The sequence below is a fragment of the Melopsittacus undulatus genome, chromosome 3 (genome assembly GCF_012275295.1).
Source record: "Melopsittacus undulatus isolate bMelUnd1 chromosome 3, bMelUnd1.mat.Z, whole genome shotgun sequence".
Taxonomy (NCBI): domain Eukaryota; kingdom Metazoa; phylum Chordata; class Aves; order Psittaciformes; family Psittaculidae; genus Melopsittacus; species Melopsittacus undulatus.
The window spans coordinates 5,871,130-5,883,380 of record NC_047529.1 but is presented as its reverse complement, the minus strand read 5'-3'; the positions used below and the strand labels follow the sequence as shown (position 1 = coordinate 5,883,380).

At 38.9% G+C, this 12,251-nt stretch overlaps 1 protein-coding gene across 2 annotated transcripts in view; it reads right to left on the bottom strand.

Annotated features, from left to right (window-relative positions):
- The window catches only part of PLCB4 (phospholipase C beta 4), a 91,534-nt gene that overhangs the window by 32,982 nt on the left and 46,301 nt on the right, over positions 1-12,251 (bottom strand). For both annotated transcript variants that reach the window (XM_034060876.1, XM_034060877.1), the window contains exons 22-26: positions 12,124-12,175; positions 9,610-9,712; positions 7,600-7,764; positions 4,544-4,748; positions 148-236 (exon numbers count right to left, since the gene is read on the bottom strand). In XM_034060876.1, coding sequence (XP_033916767.1) covers positions 148-236; positions 4,544-4,748; positions 7,600-7,764; positions 9,610-9,712; positions 12,124-12,175 — 614 coding nt within the window. The remainder of the gene's footprint in view (positions 1-147; positions 237-4,543; positions 4,749-7,599; positions 7,765-9,609; positions 9,713-12,123; positions 12,176-12,251) is intronic.

Genomic DNA, 12,251 nt, shown 5'->3' with positions numbered 1-12,251 from the left:
TGTATTTCAGAGCAGGACAAAGGGTCTTATATTAGAAAATGAGAAATGATAGGCAACATGCATCAGTTTGAGAAGGACCAGTTTACTTTAAAAGAAGAACGTAACAGGAACATAAATGGGGTGTGTTTGTCATGAAGTTCTACTTACTGTTTCAATGCCCATCGCTCTCATTTGGTCTGCTCTTTTTTCTGTGATGGACAGAAATTTCTTTGGATCTGATAAAGCATCCACGATATCTGTAAGAAAAACATACTCAACCTTTTATAATCCTCAGAGACATTTGGAAACTAATCTTTTACAAAAGCTTGATTCTTCCTCTGTTAGGAGCCATGGCTTGCAAAACCAGTCCAGCTTTCCATAGTCAACTTGGCAAGACTGAAAGCACTCATCATCACAGCGCTTGAGCATAAGGAACACAAATGAGTTTATAATGCACCAAGAAGTGATATGCATCCAGGTACCTTACTTAGGAACAACACTGACTCCATCAGAGTGAGCTTACTCTGACTTACTCCCAGTTGATGACACTAGAATTTGGGACCAGAAAGGGAACGCCTGAGCCACAAAGCACTAACAACTTTGTCTCCTGGTTATTTGAGGGGATGCTGACTGACTACAGGGAATTGTAGAAAATGCCATTATATTTCCTATGTAAACATCAGTTTCAGATGGGTGGTTAAAGCAATTGGGAAGATCTGTTCTCACTTGCCTTTGTGATGCTCCATATCTGCAACATGAGAGGCTGTGAAATGGCTTTTCTATGAACCATAATGACCAATATCTGAATCTTGCACATGACCCAGGACCACTAGCGGCATTATAACACTACCCAGAGCCAGATATCATAGATAATTGAATCTGTTTTCCATATGCAGTGGAAAATGTGTAAGCATAGGTTTACAGGAAGACAAAGATACATGAATATTCACCTGCATATTGAATAATCCATTTCCATGCTTAATTTCAACAGTAAATGAATGACAAAAATGGCAAAAGAGGCCCTCCACTGCTAGAAATGATTTTACAAATTAAACTGAGTCAGCACCTACAGCACTGATCTGTTCTGATGAGCCCTGTGAAACTCTGTCTCTAGTATTATGGACAAAAAGGGTCCTTGGTCTCAGTTAATAAGCCTTCCTTGACAGAGCAATAACTTAAGGAAGGAAGTTTGAATGCTGTAGCCTGATTGACTCATCATCCACCACAAACTATTGCCATTTTATTAACTCAGGTTTTTGTCATGACTTGCAGGAGGTCCATGGACAAGGCTTCACTTGCACAAAGCTGTTTCTTTGCAGGATGCTGCAAGACCCAATTCTGGCTGCTTATGAGCAAAAGACAAAGGCTTCTGTGCTCTTCTATTCTAGCTGGTCTCACCAGCATGTTTCTGCAGTGTCAGTTCTGACAACACTTGTGGTTTTAATCATCATTTGAGTTTTGCCCATGTTTCATATCATCTTTTCAGCCATTTTTCAAGTGCAGTTACAATAATGCAAAGCAGAAATGCTGATCCACTGACCAGTTGTGAAAAATATCCAACCCATCAAAGCTTTGGGAAGAAACTTTCTATCCTTCCTATGCAAACCAGGGGTTAGAATACAGCATCTCCCTCCCAACCTAAGTTGTTCTATAAATGTTCCTCTGAAGTCACCAGATGCACTTCTCCCATTCGAACAAAAGCTGTACTAAATACATAACATTACCCTTGACAGCTCTGTTTATCTACACAAAAAAGTTGTTTCCAATCACTGTCGTGACTCAATGTTGTCTTCTGAAACTTACTTCAGATACACAAAAACTGTGTAGGAGTTATTTTCAGCCACAACAATGGCACTGCAGCTCAGCACTGGCTGTTCCCCTCTTCCCTAAGTTAGTAAGCATGTATTTTTGTCCTTGGCTTGCCCCCTTCAATGAAAATCCAGGACTACCCTGCTAACAGGATGTGTCATCTGAAAATGGAACCTGATTATCACCGGCGTCAAAGTAAAAATGACTAACATGTTTGGGAGAGTGAGACCTTTGCAAATGGCATTACTAACCATACAAGCACATCACCAAAGGCTAAGCATTTCTACAAGGAAGATGTGACTCACTGCTGCTTTTCACATTGTCATTTGTCCTCTGCTTACGTTTTTCTTTCTCCCCAGTGAGGTAAGGTGGGGGTAGGGAATAGCATTTTGGAGGAGAATTGCAATTAAGTATAAAACCAGGAAAATCACTGGCAGAGCACATTACAGAGGACTCTAACCACTAACCTAAGTAGCCATGCTTACTTACGTACAGCTTCTATTGCAGAAGCTTCTCTTTGGAGAACACTACTTCATTTACATTAATTTGGACCAGTATTGTATTTTATTGGGAACAATGTTGACAGTGTAGCTGATGCAAATAAACCACAAGAACTTATTAAGTTGTATGAAAAACAAAATTATGCAACTTTCAAAAGCTTGTGATGCATTACCCATTCTAGCTATTATTCAACTGTAAGTTCTTAAATCTTATTCATATGGGTTAAAAAAAGGGAAAGAAATAAAAAAGAAAAGCAGGCAGCTATTGAACTGAGCTGTACTTTCCTACTGGTTTACTAAAACAACCACAGAGATTGTAGTGATAGCTCATAAAACAATGAGAGGTTCACTGCCCATGGTAAGTAATTAAAACCCACACGCCAATAGAATACTGATGATTCCACCTGAGTGTTAAAAGTTACTTCTCACTTGTTCATGTTCTGTGTCAATGAGAAAAATATGTAAGACACATCGAAACTACCTGGGAAGGGAGAGCTATTTAATTCATTTAGTTCATGTTAATATGGGGTCTGTTTCCCCCAACACTGCCAGTAAGCTATGACAACTAGTTCTCTCATTCAAAACTAGTGTATAATAAGCTATGACAGCTAGTTCTCTCATTTACAACTAGTGAATAACAAGCTGTGACAACTAGTTCTCTTATTCTAGTGGTATATTCGTGTAATGATATTGTTACTCAGTGGTAGTATGCTTTTCTATGTCCTCGCCTCTACCAGATGAAGCATCTATAGAAATGCTGACAGTGTAGCATCCAGTGTAGATCATCCAGTATTGAAGGGCACCCACTGCAAGTTCTAAACTAGTGTTCAAATTCTGTTTGAAGAACAACTCTTTCACTTCTGAATTTGTGTCACACAGTTTAAAACCTGAAGTATCAAATATCCTCTCCCTATGTGAGCAGCACACTCAGCAGCTTGAGCAACATCAAACTCCAACTTTAAATTTGACTCTTAGAAAAAGTGTGGTATCATTGAGGAAAACATCAATCCCAAATCAGAAGCATGTCCTTAATTTAGAAAGCATTTTAACTGAGTCATACTGTCAAAACCTTAAGGTCAGGGAAGAACTAAAGCACATGCTTAAATGTGCCCCTAAGATTCATGGTTCAATTACTGCCTCCAGAATCTCAAGCTTAAGCAGAAGCTTACATTTGTCTCAAGACAAAGTCCCTGAAGTTAAATACTGTAGATGAAGCATGCTCCGTAAAGGCATGGTAATGCTCCAGAACTGTGGCCAAAAACTTGCCAGCAACCAAGATTTAAGGTGTGAACAACACAAATGCTTCTGTAAATGCTTAACTTTCTTCATGAAATACTGAAGTAAAAAGCCTAGATGAATGCCAGGAAACACAGACTTGAAGACACACTAATACCTTAGGTTAGCTTTCCCCTTCTGCAGTTCGTACTATGGAAATGATACTAAGAGAAGTAGCAGTAATTCTCTGCACAGACAGCAGGTTTGAAATCATTTTTGCAAAGAGCAAAACATCATTTTTATCCATGATGTTTCACCAATCCACTCTAAGGTGAACTCCATTTTACTGCAGTCAGAGCACTAATGTTTAGCGTAGTTTGTGTTTCCCAGTTTTAAATGGTTTACATATTGCCTAACATACAAGCAAGTTCCATCTGCAGTGAAGAAAACATTTCCCAGAGGTACAACCCTCAGGGTGAACTTACCCATGACACTGATTTAAGTGGTGTAATGATTATTCTCAGCTGTTTGTTCCTACACATATGGGGCACAGAATTAATGACCATGGCCCTGCCAACCTGACCATGGAAATGGCTTACGTTAAAAACGACTTTCCTGAAAACTCAAAAGTAGTTAAACCACACTGAAACCACCTAAAATTGGGAGAGAAAAATGCAGACAAGTTTTGGATGCTAATTATTTCACTGTCCATTTTTAACAACCCAAAATTCTCAACAATACAAAGATGTTTTGTTTGAAAAAGCACATGTCTAGATTCTGCATCAATTCTTCATACCTATAGGCCAAACAATAGAGCTAAAGTACATGCTAAACTTACAAATATTTAACATTGAGGCAGGTATTTGGTCTGAAAGCTCATTTTTTTTAACTAAATATGTAGGGTTTCCAAGGAGTTAAAATACTAAATATTTCCAATCCTCTAACACTGTGTCTCTGCTTTCGGCTGGCATACTGACACTGCAGTACTTCCACACCAACACTCAGACTCTACATCACACTGAGATACAGGTTTATCTCACCTCCAAAACCATCAGGCACATATGTTTTAAGCACAATGTTGCAGAAAACCGTTGGAAGAGAGAGTGGTTTGTTGCCCTCATTCCGAAGGGAAATGTGTCTGTAACCCGCTTGCAGACCATCCAGAGGCAGGATCCTCTGACCGATCAACTTATTGTTGTCATCATACACTGCTATTCTCAGGACAGCAAGATCAGGGAGAATAACCTGGAAAGCCATAAAAGGAAGGAATTCAATGACTTTTATACAGTATCAACCTCCCTATCTCCCATGTTTGAACCTATCATTTTGAGTTCCAGAAACAGGCTATCACCCCTGTAAGATCTGACATTCCCTGCAAACTGCACACTGAGATGAGTATTTCCTAGAAAAGCTTTTTTTTTCCACCCTAAATAATGGGTAGATTTTAGAATATGGAAATCCTGCAGCTTACAGTTACACTAGCTAAATATTTTGCATATTCATTTTTTATGGTGACATCAGTAAGGCAGTAAATCTACATGGGAAATAACAGATATATTGGCAATAGGAGGGTAGATAGTGCTGAATCAGGAAGAATTATGACAGGAAGATGGCATTTGGGATGTATCCAAAAGGGCAATGAAGAACAGAAGGAGTGCAAGCACAAGCTGATAGAGCACTATGATGACCTATGGGTTCTGCAAAAGAGAGAAGCAGACCCAGAGGGTAGGACAGGATGACAGACCTGCTGAAATGATGTGCTGCCAGCCGGCAGAAGTGGGTGTGCTGTACTCATGACACGAAGTGTACATGGTATGCATGGTGGGCAGGGATGCTGCCAGCTATCTGCATCTGCCAGTCCCCAGTCTGGACTGACTAAAGCAGTAACAAAAAATTCCTGCCTTCCTGGAACAATGGTGCTGCCTTTGCGCACAGAGCAGTGAGGAGAACATGGGGCTTTGAGTAAGGAAGTTGTCCCTGCCTGTTGGAACTAGATGATTTTAAAGGTCCCTTCCAACCCAAACCATTGTGTGATTTTGTGGGAATCTCTGAAGACAGCCTGAGAGGTGCTATCAGCCTGTCTTGACTGTGTGCTGGGAAAGGTCTTCCCACTCCCTCCCTACCTGACGCCTATGGAACAAAAGAGAAGATCTATGTAAACTGTGTCTCCTATCTCCCTTAGACTGTCCCCCTGCCACTTTCATCTACAGTCTTAGAGGGCACAAAATAAAGTGAACTTTTGGTCTCCAGACTCACCTCAGCTATTCACAGACATTCTGCTCTACCTGACTACAACTTAGCACTCCCAGTACAGGTCACCACCAGCACTTACCCTGTCCTCTCCCTTACACAACTGAGTGACAACACAGAACTTGGGTTACAATGACTGAAGCTTAAATTTAATTAAAACAAATAAACCAAGAAAACAGACAAAAGAACAATCAGAAATGTTACTTCAGAGCAACTATGTAGGGATCAAACATCAGCTTGAGAACACCATAATCCAAATAAGGCAGGGAAGATGTCTCCTCCACAGGCCACAGATCAGCACATCTTTCATTACATGGTGGCCTTGGATATAGATTTGTTAGAGAGCAGGAGTGAGGATTAAGTTGTTTATTGCTCCCTCTCCATTATTCTGTTTTGCAGTATCCTGGTAGGAACTTCCACCCTCATAAGAGACATTTTATTCTATGATTTTAGCACTGTCCACCCCATGCCTTCATTTACTCCAGCTAGAGGAATTGTTTCTACTGTGTTTATGCCACTCATCTGCTCGATCACCAATTACAACTCATGTCTTGATTACAGTGCTAAGCCTGATATGTTAAAGGCCTGAGATGAAGAAAAATAGTATCTTGGCTGACCTGCAGTACGAGTTGAGAATGAGTTGAAGAGAATGTGTGACTATGTAATTTTTCATTGCTGTGCAGAAAGTCCAAGGAGTATTTGGCATCATGCACTGTACCCATGCTAAGATACTCAGGTAGGCTGAAGCTGTCTGCACCTTGTGGTCTATAGGCCTTTTGATTTTAGAAAGTGGAAAGCAGCAGATGCTGGCCATATGGTCAGCAAACCATGGGTGCCATAACTGCCTGTCATTGTACCTAAGCATCTTCCCTGTGCCTCCTCATATACAGAGAAAAGCACCTGAAGTCACATTCAGTCCAGAACATATTTGAGTCCAGAAAAACCTCTCATATTAATATACCCAAGAGTGAAGTGTTATCACCATTCGGATAAAGCCTGTCACTTTGGAACAGAAGAGCAACAATCTTGTATGACAATGAAAGAAGTGTAAGGAGAACAGACATTATCAAAGACAGCACTGCTAATGCATGTGGTCTGGATGGAACTCCAGCTGACAGAAAAAAAAATAAAGTTAAAAAAAAGAGTGTATCAGAAAGGCTGAGAGATAAAAACTGAACACAGACAAGAGGTCTCTGCAAATCCCCCATAGCAAGAAAAAAAGCCTTGTTTTTATTCTGATATTGGGAAAAAGAAAAAGGTACATGATACACATGGACTACTGAAGGAGGGAGCTGGCAACACGTCTGAGGAACACAGCACCCTTCCAACTTTTCCATGTAATAACATTGACCTTAGCTTTGGATGCAGCATCTCACCTGCCCTCTGGGCTGAAGGAACAGTGCAAGATAGCAGCCACTGCCAGGGCAGGGAAGAAGAAATCTCCAAGGAATGATGGTCCACCAGCGGGAGCTCATTCTGAGCAGACTGCATACCTTGAACACAGGCATGGCCACGGAGGAGGTGGCTACCTCCAAGTGGGAGGAGGAAGCAAAGGGGAAGGAAAAGCCAGGCAGAAACAAACAAACAAAAACAAATCATGTGACAGCTACAGAGGTTATCCATTAGAAAAAGAAAACAAAGCAAAACTAAAACCAAATGAACAAACAACCTCTTGAAAGCTTATTGCAGCTTTAGATTTACTGCAGTAAACGGGACTCCTATAAACCCTTTCTCATGGGAGCAGTACTAACTCATGTGAGCAGTTAGAATGGAGCAGGGATGGGCGGCTCAAGTGAGCGAGGATGCTAATGTGCAAAGCACAAACAGAGCTTTCCGAACATCCTACCTTCCGAAATACAAATGATTCTTCATTGTAAACAGGGTTCAGCCCATTGTTCATCACCATGCGTGTCCGAAACTCTTTACGTATCGTGTCCGTGGGTAAACCATACATATCCACTTCTACATACGTACCGATCTTTTTGTCTGATAAGAACTGACCTGATATTACCTGCAACATAACAGAGCAGTAAGGAAAAACAATACAACGTACACAACGTTTCATGAATAGTGGGAATATTGGTATTTATTTTACTGACAGCAATCTGAAAAATGCTTTATACAGAACAGACATTTATTTCTCTCCCCATGGTAAGAGGTTGGAACTACATGATCTTAAGAGCCTTTCAAACCCTAACTATTCTATGATTCTCTGATTTAATCACATTAAATTGGTATATTTAGTGCTAAAACTGCAGCACTTCTTTAGAAAAGCATTTGTGATAAGACCTTAAATATAACCTTGATTTGAAACGATTGTGCTCACTGTGCTATGGTATTAACAGTTGTATATCAGTCAGCCAAGGACTCACAGATGCATTCAGTATATTACTGGAAAATACTGAATGAAACAACCATATTGGGCAGTGCTGTTCTGCAACTTTGAACCTTCTGTTTGGAAGCCATCTATATGTCTTGACTACAAAGAGGTGAAAGGAAGCTATTGAATCTGTTTGCACTTAGGTAAAGGTTTAAAGTAATCGCATGTCAGCCTAATTCCATATTATGTGTCTGGAAAGTGTAGGATCTTAAAAAGCAAACAAGCAAAAACCCCACACGACTCCTCTATATTGCTCTGCACATGAAGATTTGTTGCAGTTTCACTCCAAGTCAAGAGGAATCTAGCCACAGCAGGTGATTGCTCCAGGGAAAACTTTCATGTCATCAAGATGACATCCTATGTAAAAATACAACTTACGTTTTCATTACTGTGATCAAAGAGGGAAGAAAACCTGGAACACGATTTCACAGACCTAAGCTCATTTCAAGTCCTTTCATTTTCATGACCTAACATTCTTCCAGGAAACACTCTGGAGAGCAAATCTGAAAAGTTACATGGCTGGGGGTACCATCAGTGGCTGTGGCCATAGAATCATAGAATAGTTAGGGTTGGAAAGGACCTTGAGATCATCCACTCAATCCCTTTATTACAGGATTTATATGGAATTTTATACTAGTTTAAGTCACATAAGAAAAGTGAGCAGCAAAATATATGATCTAAGAATTATCTCTAATGATATTTAGAGCTTATGTTTTCACCACCATAACCCACTTCCCTCTTGGATGGATTGCACTGTCATGAACATTAAAGAAAAACGACATTAATAAGATTTTTCTTCAGGAAATGCAAGTAAAATTAGGTAAGTGTCTAGAATGCACAAAGAAGCCTTGGTCAGGGAGAGTTTGAAATTTCCATGCTGCACACAGAAAGTGATAACTGGAAGCTTAAATCTTTTGTTAAGCTGCACATAGGGGATTTGACCAAAGAGAGCCAAGTGACAAAAGGAGTTTTACAACTCTCAGCCTCCTTCCAAAAGGTGATACCTAACCTTGCTGTACAACTACAGCAGAACTTATATGGACTTCAGTACTTCTAGACAACTCCAAAGTAAGGACCATCATGTTTTGTAAATATCCTGTCCTTGTGTGCCCATATTCCTCCTTGCTCTGTGGTGACAAGTGATGTCTGTATGATTACATATTGTTCACAGAAATTAACTTCACTCATTTATTCATTTGTATGGGCTGATGCAATTCGAGAAGAGCACAAGGGGGGAGGGGGGTAAAATTCACTGATAATGTGTAATAACGAACCATTTCTAATACAATCATGTTTCGCTTATATCAAGTAAACACAGATATTTTAGCCAGCAATAAATAAAAACCCACAATAGAAACAACTTGACAAAACCCACACCATCTAAATGTATTTTCTGTAAATATCCTATTTCTGTTGACATTTAAATGTGATTTGGGATGTGATAAGATAACAGAAGTTTGTCTGTTGCTGGTTTACCTGTACAGAACATGTTGCAGCAATGACACCATCTACAGGAGTTTCAGAGAAAGGGTCAAATGTTCGATCTGGTCGTCGCATGAAATCTGGTTTAAGTAGATACCTTATTTCAAGACAAAGAAAGAAGAAAATTATTCTTGTGTGAAAACTAAAATTGTATTAAATACAAATAAAACTATGTTCTAGGTTTAAACAATGAACTCTCCTACAGCGCTGTAAAATACAGAATGCCATTCTAGCTGCTAGTATTCTAGGAAATACTACAGTTGTCTAGCATACAGATAGATGTTAATCTTCATTCTGAATTACCAGCTACTGAGAGATTAAATCAACCCTGGATTTGAAGATGAAAACAAATGTAATGTAATCAAGGGGATTTCAAAATGACTCAATGATACACTTAAAAAGTATATTGAATTATCCTATAATAAAAAGGAGATGCTCTCTTTTGTTTGAATTCTTTAACATTGTGGAAAAAATACCTATTCAATTTTATTGTCTTAAATGAAGTAATTCCACAGAGTCGAGACTCATACAATAAATTCCAGCTTGAGGCTAATTTTTTCATCTCAGTTATAAAACCTTGGGGAAAACAGCTGATAATGTCTGCTGACAGATTGTTAATTATAGTAGCATGAAAGGTACTACCATAATAACACTTACACTACATCCCTGAGGACTAGACACTGGATCAACATATCAATGAAGCTGACACGTGCTCTGATGAATCAAAACGCAAGGATTCTAATCACAGAAATGCTGTGTTACACGTGACAGGGGTTTTCTTCCACTGATGGAAGAGAATGTGTAACTGGAGTCATCTTATTAATACTGCGGCCCTTACAGAAGACTTGTTAATATTCTAAAATTCTTCTCATTAATATATTAATATTAACATACTATTATTAATATACTAATAATAATCATCTAAAAAAGCTTCTAATCTTCTAGAAGATTATCTTCTATCCATCCTTAGTCTTTCTAGTGAAACACTGGTACATAATGTTATAAAGTCCTACACAGAGTTCAGAAATAATTAAAACATGCTGGGAAAATTCCAATGGAAACAATGTCAATGTTTTCTCTCATTTTTTTCATGTGTTTTCTGTTTAGGAAAGGAACCTTCCTCGTTTGTCTTACATTATAAATGAGTGTGAATTCATATATTTTATTAATTTAAAGTAGGTTATGGGCAGAAGGGAACTATCAGAAACAAGGCTCTGCTTCCTGCCTGTTGAAATGAAAACATTTTCCTATCCATGGCAGGGGATTGGAACGAGATGATCTTTAAGGTCCTTTCCAACCCTAACTATTCTATGATTCTATGGTGTGCTGAAACTGAAGTGATTTGATCTTGTTTCTCCAGCATGAAAACTAATTGGGATGAAAAAAGTACAGACAAAAAGAAATGTAATTTTTTATCTTCAATGCCCTGCATGATTTCTGTGACTGAAACAGTGCCACATTTGTAATACATGTCAAAATACTGTCATTATGTTACCACACATTACCCACTATATTACTGTAATGCCAAAAGAATGACATACGAATCAAGGACGTCAGTTGATTACGATGCCTGTGCTTAGAGAATTTGGCAAGAGTAAATAGGTGCTCTTTTGCTAGGCTGGGGGGGTCAAACAAGAAAGGAGCCATACTCTGCCATTCTGCATATTCTGACTGAAATGACCAGTGACTGCACCTTTGTCAAAGCTTATAGCATCTACCTGGAGAGTTCACTGCTGAAAGAAAGGCACAGAGTAGCAAAGCACTGTTAAGTACTCTTGCCCATTCTTTAGATGAGGCATTTTACCAAGCTCCATCTACTCAGATTTTCTTTCTGAATAAGATTAGCATTAGTAAAGGAGGTATTTCTTCCCAGGATGAGTTTGCAGATTTTAAGCGTGTTCCTAGACTGTCATTTCCTATCACTCATCAAACTTCTCCTTTCTCTCAATGCTAATGATCAGCCTATCCTAGTAAGGTATAAACTCAACATCTTAGAAAAATCTATAAACATCATCTTCAGCATCCCTTTTCATTCAAAAGTCATGAGCAAGAACTTAAGAAAGACAAAACACCTCAGTATTCTCCCTGAAATCTGCTCTCCAACTAAAGCACACGTTAAAAACCCATTCCCTATATATTAAGACTCAATCTGTCCAAGTAAATTTGGCAGTTCTGTGAACTGCACAGTGAGTCTCCATTCTGAGGTGTATCTTCAAGCACACTTGAGAACAGAAGCTGAATAAATAACTGTGTATGGTACTCATGATCTTCATAATTTGCACGCAAAGCCTCTTCTATTTATTCTCTAAAAACTGGGCATAATTAAAAGGCATATTCATCAGAATACATCCTTGCAGGGGATAACTCTCCCAGGATTTTCCTAATTTCTACTCTTCACCTAACATCCAATTTTGCTTTTATAACACATAATTAATAATGGAAAAATGTTATTAAAGCCATAGTACAGGATTCTGATACACAACGACAATGGTTTAAATCATCACTCACCCGCATGATCCATTATATTCAAATTTTCCTTGATTCAACTGCATTGCTAAATCTGTCAAAAGAGGAAAAAATTACTGTGCTTCCTTCTGAATTATGCAGACATGAAAAATCTTTATTAGAAAAGGAAA